At 34.4% G+C, this 19,793-nt stretch overlaps 1 protein-coding gene across 1 annotated transcript in view; it reads right to left on the bottom strand.

The window, feature by feature from the left end:
• Nucleotides 1–7,869: 7,869 nt before the first annotated feature.
• Nucleotides 7,870–19,793, bottom strand: part of LOC127958838 (polypeptide N-acetylgalactosaminyltransferase 9-like) — a 76,626-nt gene continuing 64,702 nt past the window's right edge. The window contains exons 7-11 of the mRNA XM_052557849.1: nt 16,319–16,504; nt 13,673–13,810; nt 12,549–12,644; nt 9,608–9,775; nt 7,870–8,788 (exon numbers count right to left, since the gene is read on the bottom strand). Coding sequence (XP_052413809.1) covers nt 8,642–8,788; nt 9,608–9,775; nt 12,549–12,644; nt 13,673–13,810; nt 16,319–16,504 — 735 coding nt within the window. The 3' untranslated portion in view covers nt 7,870–8,641. The remainder of the gene's footprint in view (nt 8,789–9,607; nt 9,776–12,548; nt 12,645–13,672; nt 13,811–16,318; nt 16,505–19,793) is intronic.

Here is a 19,793-nt window from a genome sequence, read left to right as displayed (position 1 = left end):
TGATACAGTATATGTTACAATAAAGTAACAATTGTGAAACAAATGAGTTATTAAGGGTTTTTTTTATGTGTAAAAGTAACCCAGAATGTGATCAAACAGTTTAAAATAAGGGACTGAGATAATATACACATTTTGATGACTGCAGAAATATGTTAATTCAGGATACACATTATCCCACTGGTTACAATCATGACACAATTGTTGAGCATAAAACATCAAAAAAATATTTAATGATTTAATATTTCAAAGGGTTATTAATGACACATCATCTGGATATTTTCATGTCTGGAATTTTTATTTTGGATCAAACAGGTTAATTTCTACATACAGTATATAGGTATCTGTGGTAGCTGAGGAGTGTTTTTCCACATCAACAGGTAAATGAGAAGTGAATGCTGGGTGACCGTTCACATCTGAGCAAAGGGAGTCCAGCTGATATGACCAGGTCAATCACCAAAGACCACAAAGTGTCTTGAAATGAATCCTGGCAGCTGCACGAAGCCATGCAGAGACTTGAGCAAAGATGTGATGTGTGGAAATACATCAGTGTTCAATGCACATCAAGCAGTTCTATTCTCAATGCTGATGCAGTCAAATCAAAAAGGAATAAGTTACAATAGTTTGATGCACTGTATAAACCTTACATTGTGAGAGCTGGTAGTGAAATGTGACCACTGAAGGTCAGTTGGTTGTCTTGACTCTTCAGCTTTGTACACTCCATGGTAAAGAATATTAGTCTTGAATAAACGGATATGTCACTGGGTGAAGTAGATAAAAGCAACCTCATTCTGTCACAGATTTTTTTTTTCTCCAAACATATGACTTTTAATCTGTACTTTAAATGCATGCAATTTCTTCTCCCCTGATGTCACCAAACACAACTGCCAAAATTATTATTATTATTATTTTTTTACTGAAGGGTTCCTACGCTGGCCAGTGAAACTGATAGCCACGCTTCAAATGCACAACATTGTTTGAGCCATTGATAGGAGAAACTGAACAAAATTAATATAATTTGTGTCAGTCAAAAATTAGGAGTAATTAAAATATTTTAATGCTTTATGAAAGTCTCTTATGCACACCTACAGGCAACTATGTTGCATGCTTTCAGATTAAAATACAGTAACTTTAATATTGTAAAATATTGTTGCAATTTTAAAGGATTCCAATTCATAAATGATGAATATATAATAATTTATTCCTGTGATGCAAAGCTGAATTTTCTGCAGTCATTACTCCAATCTTAAGTGTCGCATGACCCTACTATGCTGATTTGGCGCTTAAGAAACACTTTGTAACATTATTATTAATATTATAAACAGTTGTGCTGCTTACTATTTTTGTGAAAACTGTTAAACCCTAAATTTCAAAGGCTTATAGCTAAGTATTTAACAGGGAAATTGAAATAGTATTTGTGCCCCTGCAGCACAAAAGCAATCTTAAGTTGCTGGGATATATTTGTAGCAATAGCCAAAAAAGCGTTGTATGGGTCAAAATTATAGATTTTTCTTTTATGCCCAAAAACATTCGGATATTAAGCAAAGATCATGATCCATGAAGATATTTTGTAAATTTCCTACCATAAAAAAGGTATTTAGATTCCAGATATCCAAATATTGTCAGATCCTAATAAACCATCCATCAATGGAAAGATGATTTATCAGCTTAAACCTGGTTTTGAGGTCCTTGGTCACATTTTACTGTTTCTGGTTTTACTGTATATTTGATCAAATAAATGCAGCTCTGGGGAGCATAAGATACATGTTTCAATAACGTAATATACTTCAAACTCTCTGTCAGTAGTTTACAGTTTTAACCTCATTAATCTCTTGTATATGAGATTCTTAATACTTTGTAATATATCCAATGCAGTAAACAGCTTTAAAAACAAATGATTGCTGTCGCCACTTTTATTATAATTGTCAATGTTTTTTTAGGTGTATTTGCATACAAATCCAGTCATGCAGGGTCTGGTTTCAACAGTGTCTTGGAGCAGCGTCTTTCTCTCTCTCCTCTGGAGATCTCATTATGGTTTCTGCAAGCTGTTCGGCCTCAGCAGTTATCACACATGCTCATCATTATAACACGGCTTTGCTCACTGATCTGAGAACAGTTGTGGTGGACCACCTACAGTGTCTAAAATTATGTTGAAAGTCAAGATCAGTGCAGAGAGGCACATCTTCACATATATTGTTTAGATTACTCTTATTATAGTCACATCAAATGAGTGACAACTATGTAGCTACAGCCAGTAAAGTGTACTGATCTTGATCCACTTCCTATTTTGCCAACAATAGCATCATCTCACTTTTTATTTATTCCCAGCAGTTCCACAGGACTCTAAAGCCAACACTTACAAAAACGTATACAATGGTAATGTGATGTTCAAGATGATACTAACACAAAAGGTATAATCAAACACAGTGGTGCTAAATGATTACCATATTCATGTACTTTAGCATTTACATTCACAAGTACTTTAAAGGGGTCATATGATGCAATTTCAAATTTTCCTTTCTCTTTTGGAGAGTAACAAACTCTTGGTGCATAAAGAAGATCTGTAAAGTTGCGAAGACTAATATCTGAAAGCCAAAAGTCAACCACGTCCCCCTAAAATGCATCATTTAAACACGCCCCCACATGTCTACGTCACTCACAGTCTGTAAGTACGTTTTCATGTGTAAAGGATTTGCCACTGACGGTTCAAATGCGAGTGGTTTTATGTTTACGTAGCGCAATATGCAGCGCGATATGCAACACAACACGTAAAAAGTCTTTATAATCAGTAATTATGTCCCCACTGGATGCAACAAATACCTTGATTGTAATGGGTGTTATAGTTTTTGTCTGGTTGTGCCATGAGACGGGATTACTTTATGGTAAGGGGCGCAATATTTCCATCACGCGCTTGAGGCATTCGTCCAATCACAAAGCACTGGATAGCTGGCCAAACAGAGCACACCTTGCTTTTCAGAATGATGAGCTTTGTAAAAATCTAAACGTTTCAGAAAGGTGGGGAATAGAGGAGAAACAATAATGTACAGAATGTGGAAAATAATGTGTTCTTTGAACCTTAAACTGCATAAACAGATTGCATTACACCAAATACAAAAAATAATGTCCTTTTAAGCAACATCGTATGACCATTTCAAAGAATACCATAATAATAATATAGTGCAATATGTCGAAAAAGTGTAAATTTGTCGAAATTGAGATTCATACATCATCTGAAAGCTGAATAAATAATCTTTCCATTAATGTATGGTTTGTTAGGTGGACAATATTTGGCCGAGATAAAACTATTTGAAAATCTGGAATCTGAGGATGCAAAAAAAAAAATATTGAGAAAATCACGAAATATTGAGAAAATCACCTTTAAAGTTGTCCAAATTAAGTTCTTAGCAATGCATATTACAAATAAAAAAATAGGTTATGACATATTTACAGTAGAACATTTATAAAATATATTCATGGAACATGATCTTTACTTAAAATACAATGTTTTTTGGGAGACTATGAGATATACCCCAGCGACTTAAGTGTATGTAAACACACACACACACACACACACACACACAAAATAATTAATAGGTTAATTTAACAAGGATATATTTATTAAATTAATTCAAAAAAAAAATCATGGTTTCCACAAAAAATATAACATTTAAATAAAATATATTACAACCATAATTAATAATGTAGCACTAATAATATTCAAGCACCAAATCAGCATATTGGAATGATTTCTGAAGGATATATGTGACGCCATCACTATTCCTTATAACACACCACATATCGCTGCCCTAGCAACAACCGACTATAGAGAAAAACACATTGAAAAAAACAAAAAGCACATTCTTTCTATCTCGACCAGACTTTTTGCCGTCAGTAGCTCAATAAAAGTATTCTCTGGAAGGTGTCCTAGTGACCTGCTTCTCTCCTTCTTCTCATTCCCATCCTGCCTTTCCCTTCAAATCTCCCCATTACTCTGTCCTGCCATCCATCCTGAGCGTCGGAGGAAAGAATGGAAGGGATAATGTGAGTCATACATCAGTTTCCACTCTCCTGTTTCGTGAGGAGGGCTGCCCTTGTCAAAGGCGTGAACCTGTAACTGTCCTCTTTGGCTACATTGAAAGCTGTCTCTCTCCTCTTGTGTCCTCTGGGTGTTTAACAACTCTAGGAGTGAAAACATTAACATTTTACAACTTCTACTTTTATCTCGCAAGGCCAGACTAAACAACACAATTGTTTTTTTCTCGCTTTCATTTTAACATGAAAGAGATGTTGTTATGGAGACACTAGCTGTCTGAAGACATTCACAATCATACGGTACACATATCTCGTCTGACAGAGTCAAGATAAAAGCAGAGGCATTTATTTTGCTTTGTTTTAGACACAACAAGACATTTTTTTTTAATTTGATTAATGAAACATTGTTATCGCAATTTAGCAGACTTGTTGGTCCCTTGAGAGCTTATTATAAAGCATGGTCTTTCAGAGCAACCTTGGTTTAAAGTTGGCATTCACACTATGCATTAAATTATTTTTAAATAAATAAATAAATTAATGATTGATTAATTGTAACATGAATTATAAACAAACAAACAAACAAATAAAACACAAACCAAAAAACATTATATCTACTATTATATATTAATATTTGTGATTTATATATAAAAGTGCATTTTAGTCAGAATAAAAACTATAAATAGAACACATAATCCTGAATTATAATGAGTGGAGATGACGTTTTATTTTATTTAAATAGTTTTTTTAAAACATTTTGTTAATTATTTTTAACAAACAAATAAATGACTGATCATTGGTGAAACCTCTATTAAATCTTCTACAATATAATACAATTTTTGTAAATAAATAAATAAATATGTAGTATAGATAATAGGATGATTATTGGTAAAATGTCTATTATATCTACTACTATAACATTTATATAAAATAAATACATATTTTTAGAATAAATGATAAAATGTCTATTAACAAATCATTGATTATATCTACTTCAATAATAACAGATTTGTGACATCTAAATACTGTTCTAGACAGAATAAATGCATATTGCTAATAATAAGCATCTACAGTATGAAGAAATATGCTTTTTGAAGCCAAATGATGTAGTTACTCCCACCAACTAAACCCTGCTCTCTTTGTGGTTTGGAGCCAAACTCCTCATACAAACCTGAATGCAGAAATGGAAAAGAGTGTCTTCTGTTTTGCTGAGTTTTTAATTGGTGAGGTGAAAAAAGACCAACACTTTCTTTGTTGTTTACAGAGACTAAGGCTGTCACAGAGACTTGGGGGAATTCTCAAGACACCTATTTCAGTGACATCCGTCAGGTAGCAGGAAAATGTTATGCATGATATAAAAAAAAGCAGCTATTAAATAGCTTGTCCTATCAGAGTTTAAGTCTAAATAAGCCTTATTTCCCCAAAGACTGTGAACACTGTGACTGTGTGAACACATTACTGTGGAAAGGGCAGTAGGAATGTTTTGGAAACCTGTTTGAAAACAATAATTGATTCAGTGATAGAGGTATTCCATCAGTGAATTTATCAGTCTATGGATTCATAACTGAAATAACCAAATTTCATTGATATAGAATGACAAATAAAATCAACTTAACATGAAATAAAGCAAGGGTGTAACTTAAACCGCAAAATACTTAAAATACCTTCTGAATGTTTTATATTTACACTACCATTTAAAAAAAAAAAAAAACTACATCATTTTATTTGATCAAAAATAATGCAATTTAATTTTGAAAAAGATCGTAGAGCTTAATTTCGTGGTGATTCTTTTTTCAGGATTCTTTGATGAATGGAAAGTTCAAAAGAAAAAAAATAAATGTTATATATAAATGCAACATTGCAACAGTCAATAAAGCTTGCAAATTACAAAATTATATAAACCATATTCATTTGAAATGGTCAAATCTGTGAATAAATATGTAAATATTACAAGGTCTTTTGGACCAATACTTGATAAAATACAAAAAATAAATAAATAAATAAAACACACATCACCAGCTCTCCCACTACTGGTCTACTGAATTAGTTAGTTGTCTTGGAGGAAGCAGATTGTGATTCATAGATGCGTGCTCGCAGTGCATTTGCTTCTATGACTTTATCGCTGAACCACATCTTGGGTAAAAAGCATAAGCAAAAACAAAAGCACCACAGCCAGCTGATATATTTCTCCTATTTGTTTCATTGCACCACATGCCTGCTACGGGTGAATTTGCAGCGACAGCGCTTGTTGAGTCTCCAGTGTGGTTTTAAATAAGATCTTCCCCTTGTAGATGAGTGGAGGGAGAAGATGCTTGTTTATGAATCTATTGGAGCTGAACAGCTAAAGCCTGGCTGAGCAGGTTTCTGCAGTCTCTCTTAGTAAACACACTAGAAAACAAATTAAAAAATGCCTTGAGATCACACAGGTGGTCATTTAAGAAGTGCTTACAGTTGGATGACTTCTTACAAACGTTTCTGCCTCTGTCAGGCGTTGTGCTCTCTCTCTCTCTCTCTCTCTCTCTCTCTCTCTCTCAGGACTACATGAGCACTAAACACTTGAGAGGAAAGAAATGGAGTGGCTTTCACTGCAGTTGAGAGAGGAAAAAATGAGTGAATACATCAATGAAAAGCAGTAACATTTATTTTCAAGAGTTGTGAGCTTTTGAGTTTGCTTCAAAGAAGAAGAGGAGCAGCAAGCTGAGTTTGACCGCTGTGAGAAGCATTCAGTGCTCTAGTGCTGAGTTGTGTGTTTTGTATCTTGCGGCGACAGTATTTAGAAATGCAAAGCTTAACAAAGGTTGTCCTTTCTTTTTCTCAACTAGTTTCTCAAGACTCCAGACATAGAGCTTCAGACAATATCTAGTGGAGGTAAAAAGTTAACAGGAAATAAAACTTTTTTTTTTTTCAACACATTCATGGTCTTCATTTGAACAATTTATCGATGCAAAGCCCAATCTTTCATAAACTTAAATTATGTCATTCTTTTAGCTTAGTCACTCTCTTACACACCGATCTGTCAAACACTCTTAAAAATAAAAAGTTATTTATTGGAACTGATTTGGAGAAATATAGCATTGCATCACATGCTCACCTATGGATGCTCTGGAGTGAATGGGTGCCGTCAGAATGAGAGTCCAAACAGCTGATAAAAACATCACAATAATCCAGAAGTAATCCACACTACTCCAGTGAAAAAACAACAACTAGAAGATATTATATTTTAAATATGCACAGACCAAGCACCATTTATTAGCTATATCTATCCTGATTCAAATGAGATTACTTAATTTTTTTATTTTTGGGGAGATTGATATGTTATGGATAGAGGACTGCCAAATGAACAGTTTAAAATTAAAGACCTATTAATGTTAGATTTGTTTATTACAGACAACCATCTTTTCACTTTTCAAGATGTTAATTGATTCACTGGAATCATGTGAATCACATGTGGATTATTGTGATGTTTTTATCAGCTGTTTGTACTCTTGTTCTGACGGCACCCATTCACTGCAAAGCATCAGTTGGTAAATTTTTAGGCTGAACTATTCAAATAAAATAATCTTCACACTAAGAAAGTGGATATTTTAAGAACTGTGCATAGAAAGGCTCACAAAATTGTTACTCTGTGGCATTTCTACAAAACTCCTTTTGTAACCTTTGTTTTTTACAGTGAACTTTTTTCCTTTTCCAATGCATAATTTATAATGGGTTTCGAAAGTTGTCTCACCTCGACTTTGCTAAATAAATGTCACCTTTCATAATTATTGCTTGTGATGTCATCGATCCTACAACATAAATCAACACAGATACTGAGTTTCACATCAGTTAAATCATACAACACTGTACAAAAGAAAAGAAAACTTGTTTTTATTGTTTCGATCTTCCTGGATTATCATATTCTGAGTATTTTACAACGTGTTTCTACAACAAGACCTTAACATTATATCCATATCTTAATTTATTTAAAATCAAATATTTTGTACATGCTTAGGGAGGAACATTCCCTGGTCTGACGGCATAAGGATGGAGAAAGGCACATGAGTTCTTGAGTGAACACATGGTTTTGTTGTGCATTAGCAATTAAGTCTGTAAATCAAGAAAAGATAAAGAGCTGAAACTATTGTGTCAGATTAAAGTCTATACTACTTTTTGTAGCACTTGGGATACCCAAGTTTCAACATGGATCTTCAATTATCCAAAGCAATTCACAGCCTGAAGAAATAAGTGTTGAAATGGCAATTGATAAGAAGTAAAACTCAAGACATTGCTCAGAGGGGTTTGCAACTTTTCGCTTTCTCTCTTCTTTGTTTATCCGCAACTCTTTTGAATATTTCTCTTGATATTTCACCGAGACAGCTCATCCGAATTCCACTCGGGAACACAAGTACGCTGCAGTAAACCGCGAGTCTGTACAGTCCCGTGATGACGGCATTCAGCTTCATCCGCTCACTCAACAGTAAAAGCGTCCAAAGATAATATTTCACCTGTAGACGTCTATATCGAAAACTTTTCACCCTGAAAGAAGTTCTTCTGGTCTGTCTCAACCCCAGACTCTGGGTTTGTGTCTATGGCTGCTCTCCAGCTCAGGAAGGTTGTTTTTCGGGTTGGATGTTCCTCAGTGTCTGGGGTGTTTTATCCAGTTCCGAATCATCCATTTCTGTCCTGAGCAGCGCTGGACGACCAACCGCAGGCCAAAGTTGGCATCTTTTGACATTTCGACCTCCAAACAGCGCCCCGTGTCTCGACTTATGATGGGTCCATTCTAAGAAATAATTAAGATCAATTATAAATACACTTGGCATCACACACTACCTAGAAATGTTTGGGGCCTATAAGTACTGAGTAATATTAATTAAATGCATGTACTTACTTAGGGTTATGTTTAGGATGGGTGTTTGGTTTAGGGTTAGTTGCATGTAATTATGCATAAATTACTGTTATTATAATACTGAGTACATGGCAAGGCAAGGTAAGTTTATTTATATAGCACATTTCTTTCACAATGGTATTTCAAAGTGCTTTACATAAAAATCATGAAGAAAAATAATTTAAAAAAATAAAACAATATAAAAACTTTGAAAATGATTTAAAAAATGCTTATTTAAAATGAATTTAAAACATTTAAAAATATAAAATGACATTTAAAAATATAACGTTTTTTTTTACTAATTCAATTATTCAATATGTATTAGTTTATGCATTAAGTGATAGTAAAACATACAAAATTTTACAAAACATTTATATTTTCTATCAAATAAATCTGATTCTTGGAACTTTATATATAAGAATCTCCCAAAAATATGCATTGTATCACAGTATCTTTGTTTTGATCAAATAACAGTAGCCTTGCTAAGCAAAAAAAAAAAAAAAAAAAAAAAAATCACAAATCTTACAGACCCAAATACTGTTGTACATACATAAAATATATCTTAAGGGTGCTTTTTTTTAAAGAAAAGAATCCAATTGAAAATATCTGATGTTTATTTTAAAGTAATAGTATCTCAAGTGGAGGATCAAATATTAATATGAAGCATTTAGCGATCTAATAAATAAATTGTTTAGCTTGAGTACATTCACTTACCTGAGTAAAATCCCAGAGCCTCTGGGAGGACCTGGTGACAGCATCACATTTTTTCAAGCTTGGAGTCCTTCCTCTTCCATCATCCACCAGGCATTTTGTGTCAGGCAGAAACGTAGTCGACCCCAGGGGTCCTAACTGCAATAAGCCCTCAGTGGTGTACCTCGCCAGCTGAAATAAAACACCAAGTTACAATGTGAGAAAAAGAAATGTGTGATATATAAAATGAAATGGAAGGTCCTAGAAATGCAGCTTAAAGGCATAGTCCTGCCATAGATGAAAATGCCATTATGATTTTCACACCCTCATAATGTTGTTCCACCTTTATGACTTTCTTTCTTCTGTGGAACACAAAGAATGTATTTAGAAAAATGCTTTTAAAATACTTTGAAGAGTGTCTTTTCGTTCATATAATAAATGTCAGTGCATTCCAATGTTGTTTTGGATGCCAGTGGCTTTAATTAAATGGACAAAAACAGGCGTTTTTTTTTTTTTAAAGGGGTGCTTCTGAGCAAAATCCAGTTCATAATCCATAATAACAGTAAAATAAATAAATAAATAAATATTAATAATGCCCTATTGTCCTTTCATATCGCAATCCAACAACAACTTGGTTAAGAACTGTTCTGAATGGTTTTCACTTGTAAAAGTTCTTTGGTCTGTGCATATTTCTCTCCCGATTCAGACAACTTTTTCACTGGAGAAATCTTTATTATGGATATAGAGAAGTTGCCATTACTTAAACTATGAATTTGTATATTATACAATGTTAATTGATTGGGATAGGGGTGCTGTGGATTACTAGTGGAAGTTTTTATCAGCTGTTTATCAGCCTCATTCTGACGGCACCCATTCACTGCAGAGCATCCATTGCTGAGCGAGTGATGTAATGCTACATTTCTCCAAATCTGATGAAGAAACAAACTCATCCACATCTTTGATATCCTAAATTTCCAGTAAATTTTATTTGATAAAAAAAAAATGGTGAACTATTCCTTTAAGAACACTCCAACAGATAAAAGCAGTATTTAGCTGTATGATTAAGAGCACCACGACACTGTACATAAACTATCGAGAGAGATGCAAGTCTAGATAGCAGCTATCGATTACAGTAAGTACATGGCACTGAATAACACAGGTCAATAATTCAGCTGAAAGTCAATCTCTTAGATATCAGATCCCAAGGTCGGCACATCACAATGAAGTACAAGCTGACATTCAATGAAAATCCAGCTCTCTCTATTGAGTAAAGTTAATCTATAGAACAGAGGGTAATTGCCCAGGCACCAAGGTGAAAACAGCCGGAGGACAATAGCATGAGCTCATCTTCATGTGTACTGTAACGTGATTCCTGAGCTTTCATAGGACCATGCATTCAGTAAGATGACGTACCACACAGACACGCTCACAGAGGACAAAGAAAGGATTTTTCAGTAAAACAACGACAAGTAGGAACACTGTTTCAATGCATTGCAATCAAACGGAATAAAAACTGATTTTTTTTTAATATTCATGCATATTATAAGAGTTCTTCAACCTTGCACAGCAATTAACACAAAACACTGTGCATTGAATTTGCAAGGCTATAACCAGTTTTTGTAATATTAATTTAAATAAATAAATATATGAAAATAAATCAATGTAATGGAAATGACACAGTGGCCATGAATTATTCCTGTTTTAAATTTTTAGTTAAAATAAAAAAGCGGGGAAAAAATGAAGCTTAGCTGTATCATGTAAAACCAGCTTTTACTATAATTTGACGATACAGTGGGAATATACTTCAATTGCTTTATTTCCCTTAGGCCTGGATTATAGACTAAGACTGTCATTCCCCTACAAGATTTAGGAGGGAGGACGAGAGACTGTATTTTAAATTGTTCAAAGGATCATGCCTCTATTGTGTATGAATGACAAGGAAAAGGTCAAATCACGCTGTCAAAGGTCACAGGAGAACTGTTTGATAAATCCACATCCATTTAATCCGAAGGAATAAGAATGTCAGATGCCAAAGTCACATAAACTAATGACTAATAACAACTGTATTGCAAGGGAGACAGTTATGAAAGGACAGGACACAGAAACTTAGATACAATCTACAAGTAATTTCAACCAGAGCTGCTCTCTGTCTCCAGGCAATGATGCAATGCACCACCGATGTGAAATAAGTGTACACTGAGGTTGACAACATGTGCTTCAATAACAAATCTAATTTAATTCTCACAATTCACATCAATATGCACATGTGATTTTATTTTATTTTTTCCCCAGACCGCTGCATATGTCAATCTTGATAGGGTCATTTATCTTTGCGAACGTGGCATACTCCTGGCTCCCAGTCCTTGCATTTGCAAGTAACAAGATTTCTGCTGTCTGCTCGGGATACAAATTTAATGTAAATGCAATGATGTAACCACAAGAAGATTGAGAACAAGATTGAGGGGCGTTTTATCTATGTGTGTGTGTGTGTGTGTGTGTGTTTCTATTGAAATACTGAAATATATTTGTTTTTTCTTGTAATGCTGAAGTTTAATTTTCAGCATCATTACTCCATCCTTCAGGAATAACCCTTATCTATTGATTTGGTGATCATTAAATATGTATTATTATTAATATATTTGTAGATACAGTGGCACATTTTTTTCAATATTCTTTGGTAAATAGAAAGTTAAAATTTATGTATTATGTAAAATGTATTATTCTCGCTGTAGTATTGTTGTCGTGGAGATGCTCTGTGTTTCCAAATATGGTAAGGGGCGTAACCTTTCCATCACACACTTGAGGATTTCAGCCAATCAGAATGCACTGGATAGCTGGCCAATCAAAGCACTCCGTGCTTTTCAGAACAATGAGCTTTGTTAAAATTCAGAAAGGAAGGGGAGAGAGGAACATCAATAATGTATGGTATGTTGAAAATAATTATTTTTATAAAACACACACTAACCTGAGATGACATGCCATGACATGGGTAGAGAATAGCCCTGTCATCCTCCTCTGACCCCTGATCAAGGCAATATCCACTGGCTTTACTGTTTCGCACCTAAAAAATAGGTAAACATGAGTAAACACAGGCAGGCAAATCACGACGCATGAAGAGTGAGCACACTGTGTACTTTCAAGTTGCCCAGTTTAGCTTATAGCATTAGTGCTGCTCTGAATGTCGAACATAAATGCATGCACACATGCTTCGTCAAATCCATTTGAGAGATGACAACATTGACCATCCATAAAACCTAATACAGGACAGAGGATGAGATATGTGGAATCTGTGGTCTAGCAGGCATATTTTCAGAGACAAACTACTCCAACATAGCTATAGATTTTCCGCCCGTGCAGTTAAAGAGATCAATGTAGAAATGCAGGTCTCTTTTTTTTTCCTTCAACAAATACAAAATACTGTAAAATTCCTCTTCTACTGAGATTAAGGCATGTTAAATCCTAACACACACTCACACAAGAGTGCACAAACACACACACACACACACGCACACACACACACACACACACACACATTCATCCCTCCTACCTACACGCTCCAAAGTTAATAAGGGCCTCATTAAATCTCATTATGAGGAAATTGGAGATAATCCCAATGCTTGCTACACTGTTGCTATGGAAACCAATTATCTTTACCTTTCTCCTGTAACTGCAGTTTTTACCATTCGGTACAAAAATACAAACTGCAGTGCTTAAATAATGAAATCACACGGAAATTACTATATACTCAAGAAAAAAGTTTTCCTTGGTGACCTTAGCAAGAATCAGAAAATAAATTCACCTTCAATTTAGCACTTGAAGTTTTATTAAATTAACCATTATATACATGCACACACACACACACACACACACACACACATAGAAAGTAGATATATGCAATGCACTTAAGATCTTTAGAAAGCTGTTAAAGTGAATGATTACTTTAATATCTGCCAAAAACCTGTAACAGAATGATAGATTCTTCACAGCATTATAGAGACATTAAACTAACAGCGTGTGAAAGTACATGCCTTTCTATGAAAGGTTTTGTTGGTTTAAAAGGTGCATAAGGGATTGGTTTGTCTTTATTACCTCTCCGTAAGTGATGGTATTGTTGTAAATTCTCATCTCGGGATAGACATGCTCAAGGTACCAGCGAAAGTTCCTGCAGTTCATTTTCTTCCTCAGTGCTACACGCTCTGACACGTCTCCAAAATCCACTCCTGGGTTCTGTAACGACAGAAACAGACTGTTAGTTGTCATTTGGCAGACACCGTTTTATGCAAAACAATTCAAATACATTAATTACAGGAGCAGCTCTTCTAGGATTCTGGATTAACAAAATACCACAAACCACTTTCTAATAGTTGAATTTTTCTACGTTACTTTGATACAATATTAATATCCATCCCTCCATCCATTCATCAATCTATCCATCTATCTATCTATCTATCTATACTAACTAGATAATAATGAGAATATATGAATAGTTCAGATGCAAAACCCTCTAAATGCCATCTGAAATTTTCATCTTAAATTTGAATTTTTATTATGCTCCTATGTTTAGGTTCAGAATTTCAATCTAATTGCAATGTATAGGCCCTTTTCTATGCAATTAAAGTGAAATAACTGAGCTTAAATATAGTGGCCTGATAAAAATGCTTATTTTATAAGACAATTTCAGACGGCATTTAGAGGCTTTTGCATCTGAACTCTTCATATATACATATAAATATGAAATTTAAAGTTAAATCAACTACCCTGAATGTTGTTGGGACTTATAGCCACATTAATAATAAAGGGTGTTACGAATGTAGCCTGCTAGAACTGTTCATTTAGTAATTTAGTGGGATTACATTCCCACAACTTCTTGTTAACTTAACAGACCGTTCAAGCTATTTATATACAGTTATGTAGCTTAGGACAGTTTGTACTTCGTATTAGTTATTTTGAATTCCATATTCACCATGTTCTGTCATCAGACCATCGCTCATAAACAAAATAACTCTAATCCGTCTCAAATTTGTGAGTGAGAGCTGTGTGCTTGCATTTATGTCAGTCATGGGAGACTGCAATTGTTCTTTCATTAGGAGCCGCTAACATGCTAATCATCTGTTTAATTACCAATGCTAGCGAGTGGGCTCAAGTAAGCATGGAGAAGTGCTCAGTGGATTGAAGCAAAGAACTTCTGATGGTATTCAGAAACTCTCTGCTAACACGCTCAGAATCTAAAAGGCAGTGTCTGATGCTCAGCGCTAGTGCTAATAGGAGTTGGGTTGCCAACCATCCTAATATACAAAAACATGTCTTTCAGGGAACAGAATTATGTTCAGTGAATACAGAATGCAGTTTGTAGAGACTTACGCCCAAACAGTTGAGAACACTTCAGTATTTATCCATATTTTTCATTGGGGTTGATAAAATGTCTAAACAAAGCATTTCCAATGAGAGCTTGTTCAACTTGAAATATTTATATACAGCCACAGTCTCTAATGTTTTATTTTGTCTGTGTAGAAGCTAAACTGATTTGTGTTTAATGATGTTTAGCAATTTATTATGGCATTAAAATGAATGTGCAATGAAGTCATGTCAGCAAGCAAAAAATTAAAATAATTATAATAACTGTCATTGTATTTCACATTTACTGTAGCACTTAATTCAGTCATTTTATAAACATTTATAGCTGCACGTATACTGGGAGTATGTAAACTGAAACAATTTTAACTTATTAATTGCTATTGATAAAAAAAAAAACTGAATATACTCCAATATTATTTGAAAAATCATTTTTACAGTGCACAGCATCCCAGTTGCTTAAATAAAATAAAGTAAAATAAAATATGTTATCGTTATTATCAATACCTTTTATTAATAAGATGACTAATATAACTATTGACAAATAATGTGTTGTATTTAAGGACATATTGATGTAGAATAGATTTGAAGTGTAGTAGAATTAACTTAATTTTCTGCATAAATCTACCTTTTTGATATGCAACCGTAATATTGTCAGTCTAAAGCATTACTTTTGCAGTTATGTCAGTGTTTTGCTTCATAAGTAAACATCACTATCATTACTGAGCACTGCAAGACCAGTAACAAGCACAGTGAATGGTGCATTTGTAATAGCACATGTGTAATTGAACACTACTGCTTTATGAATAACTATTAATAATGTATACTTGGCCATTATGAACTTGTTTTGCATTTTAAAACTGCGTGGAGATATATTTTTCAAGTGGTGAAGTATCTCATTCCATTTATTGACCAAGGCCATTCTGGAAACACTTCAGTGCAATTAAGTCTTTTAATAACTTAAGTGCTGGCTTTGGATGAATTATCCTTTCAATGCGCTGCAATTCATTTTAGATAGAAAATAAGCTTCATGTTTACATACCAAGATTTTTAAAATGAAATGCATATTTTATTAATAATAATGCTCGATAAGGCAAGATACAAGAGTTCCCTTTATATATAAAAAAAATCGAACTAATGTAAAGCATAACGCATTTGCAGCATATCTTCTGTAAAGACTATGACTGCGGGAATTGTTCGGTGATGGTGACATTAATACTCGTTCTGACATTAATACTCGTCCTCGTTCTGTGTATTGTGCCTCGCACAGAAGACACGCAAGTAAATTAATCTGGACAAAATTGATCACAGCAATCATTTTCCATTAACTATTGGCTGTGTAGACTCAAATGAGGTTTGGTGATGGCTAAAACTTGGACTCACATTCATGGGGATATTCCAGGCCATGTAGACGTGGGACTTAAACTCATCCATCCAAACTTCTGCTGCCCGCAGCGCGTTCCTCTTGGCATAGTAGTCAATGTCGTTGTTGTACGGTTTCTTTGTGCGTTCGATGTGAGCTACTCGTGCACATGGGAGAACCTCCATACTGCCACCACACTGCCACACCTGCACACAGAGACGGTAAATAACAGTTAAATCTAAAACAGTAAAAAAAAATTTTTTTACATATTTTATGAACAACAACTTCTTATGAAAGCACATTTACAACAGCAAATTACAAATAAATAATTTACAATTGTGATTGTTTTTTCCTCACGGTTCTAGAAAAAGATTTGCGAGATCTGAAGTCAGAATAGCTAAATATTGAAGCCTGTTTCCGTCACTGAACAAAAAATTGAATATATAACTGCGACTTTGTATCTAAAAAATTCTGACTTTTCTTCTCATAATTTCGTGATATAAACTCGCAATACTGAGAAATAAAGTCAGAACCACGAGATATAACCTTACAATTCTGACTTTTTTTTCTTTTTCACAAAATTGCGATCTTTAGAAATTCTGAGAACATCGTATTTTTCCCTTCCTCAAAATTTGATTTTAACTCACAATTGCGAGTTTATATAATGCAATTCTGACTTTATAACTCGCAAGTTTTGCATCTAACAATTCTGACTTTTCTTCTCGTAATAGCAATAAACAAACGTGCAATTCTGATTTTTTTTCACAAAATTGCGAGTTTACATCTCACCATTTTGACTCTTTTTCTTGCAAATGCGAGTTTATATTACACAATTCTCAAATTTTTTTCTTGCAGTTCTGACTTTGACATGCAATTGTGAGTTTATATCACACGTTTTTTTTAAAGTCATAATTGTGAGATATAAACTCGTAATTCTGAGAACATTCTTTTTCTCCCTTCCTCAAAATTCAACTTTATATCACACAATTCTGACTTTATATCTTGCAATTCTGACTTTATAACTCACACTTGTGATTTTATATCTTACAATTCTATGGAAAAAAAGTCTGAATTGTGAGTTAAAAGGCACAATAAATGTTTTTTTTTTTTTTTTTTTTTTTTGGCCTATTCATATCAAGGTGCTCATTTGCTATTCGGAGAAAAAAGTCTGGATAGTGATTGAGCACAAACCTCCCGCTCTCTCTCGTGAAGCCAACAAGGAAGTGACTAAAACTGTAATTCATCGACTGGCCACTTGAGGCTGGCTGCAAAAGGAAGACAATCCCATAGACTCCCATGCTTACAGCCTGGTGCAAAAAATGATTTTGGTCTGTATAGCTAATTTTACCCTTCATGACAACTGTGAGGGGGGTGTTTTTTGATAACTCATCCGTTTAAATTATATTACGCCTTACATTTCTGCATAATTAAGGGCGTGGCCACTTGGGTGACAGGATTGCTGTTGTTGACATTGCAGTCACGCCAGGTGGGCGTGGCTTCAGCAACCAACTCCCGCCTTTTTTTTTCCCATTTTCGATTGTCCAGGAGAGTCACGCGGTGATGGCTTGCCAAGAAGGCGAAGACCTGCTCTGCACACTTTGAGCTTCAAAAATCCTCTTCAGGAGTCCATGATTTTATACAGTCTATGATTGTGACCTTTTTTATTTTTTTATTCTTCAGCAGACTTTTTTCTCACAAATGCGACTTTATCTCTCACAATTCAGACTTTTCTGCTTAGAGTTACGAGGTATAAACTTAGAATTGTGAGAAACACGTCAGAATCGTGATATGAAAATAGCAGTTACCATTATTATTTTTATTAAATTCTTTATCCTGCGCTGGAAACAAGCTTCCATAGGTTCTAGTGTGTGCAAAAGCGATGCTAAGGTGTCCATCATTAAATAATACAGGTAGTTAAATATAATTTATCGCTATGCTGACTGTCCTGACAGTGAGAGTAAGCATTTAACTATAACAAAATGATGTGTAATTTACAACATATTGAAAAAAATTACAAAGTCAAATGTTTTGCCATCTAAATATTCTCAGAGCTCAAAAAATGAACTGCTTTTTATTTAGGGCGGCTCATCTCGCCTGTTGAGGTTTGCCCCCTTCATAATAGAAAGTGTGTGAGCGTGCCTGATAAAGCAATTAAGTGTTAAGGGCCATTAGTTTGTGCTGAGATGAGAGAAACAGGGGATGATGAATGAATGTGTGGAAGAACGAGTGCAAATATAAAACATCTACCCCTGAGACCCACCACCAGTCACACTATTATGCTGACTCTGTGTGTCTGCCTCCACATCATAGAAATATGAAAAAACAGACAGTGAATGTATTTATGCCATTATGAGGCAGAGCCAGCCTGCTGCTGATGACAGGGGCACAGGAAAGTTCACCGAAACTGCTGGAGAACAGATACAGAAGGTCTACTGACCTGAAAGGCCAGAGACTAACAAATGAACATATGTATATTAATAATCGGCTATTAACATTACAGGTGGATAGCTTTGAAAAGATAATGTATGTAACTGGATATGACATACTTGAAAGAACCACTACTAGATTCGCGAGGAGTACATTTTAGCACTAAACTGAAGATTCTTGCACCAAGAAGTGATCATTTAGTTTTACATGATCATTTTTTACCCTCTCTTTTAACAGCTTTGAGAGTTACATATGTACTATAAATTTCGTCTCATTAAAAAAACAAATGCTTTTATTTAGCAAGGATGCATTACAGTACAATGATCAAAAGTGACAGTAAAGACTTTTTTAAAGCATTATTACAAAACATTTCTATTTGCAAATTTTTGGAACTTTCTATTAAATGCACACACACACACAAACCTTAGCAGCATAACTTTTGTTTTCAACACTTATAGTAATGATGTTTTTAAATGTTATGCCAAATCATATTAGAATGATTTCTGAAGGATCACATGACACGTTTTAATCGTTAAAACCATTATAGTAATAATTGCAATTTAAAATATGTTAAAACAGAAAACAGTTATTTTAGATTGCAATAATATTTTTTTATATAATTTGATCAAACAAATCCAGCCTTGGTGAGCGAAAGTGACTTTTATCATAAAAATTAAATTACAGAACCCAAACTTCTGAACGGTGACAAGTGACAAACATCTTCTATTAATATAAATAAAATATCCGTGATTCAGTCTAATTCTGAATACTCTGCTTTTTGAAACCAGATGGTGTTGAAAACAGGGACACCAAATTAATATTTTACATTAAAAGAAGCTAATACAAGGAGAACTCAGAAGCACAAACACACGTAGGAAATAACGAAAAACGTGGGACACCTAGAATGAATCAAGACAGGAAATAGGAGTAAAATAATAAAGACGATCTTCAAGTGCATTGTGCATCCTTGGTGGCTTTGTACCCGAGAGCAACGAGCAGATTTGCATACTTCTTCGCTTTGAGAGCTAGCGGTCCTCTGTCCTCCACTAACCGTGACATTAATGGAAC

Source organism: Carassius gibelio, chromosome B5 (genome assembly GCF_023724105.1).
Source record: "Carassius gibelio isolate Cgi1373 ecotype wild population from Czech Republic chromosome B5, carGib1.2-hapl.c, whole genome shotgun sequence".
Classification (NCBI taxonomy): domain Eukaryota; kingdom Metazoa; phylum Chordata; class Actinopteri; order Cypriniformes; family Cyprinidae; genus Carassius; species Carassius gibelio.
The sequence above is the reverse complement of the archived record's forward strand: the minus strand, read 5'-3'. Positions and strand labels throughout refer to the sequence as shown.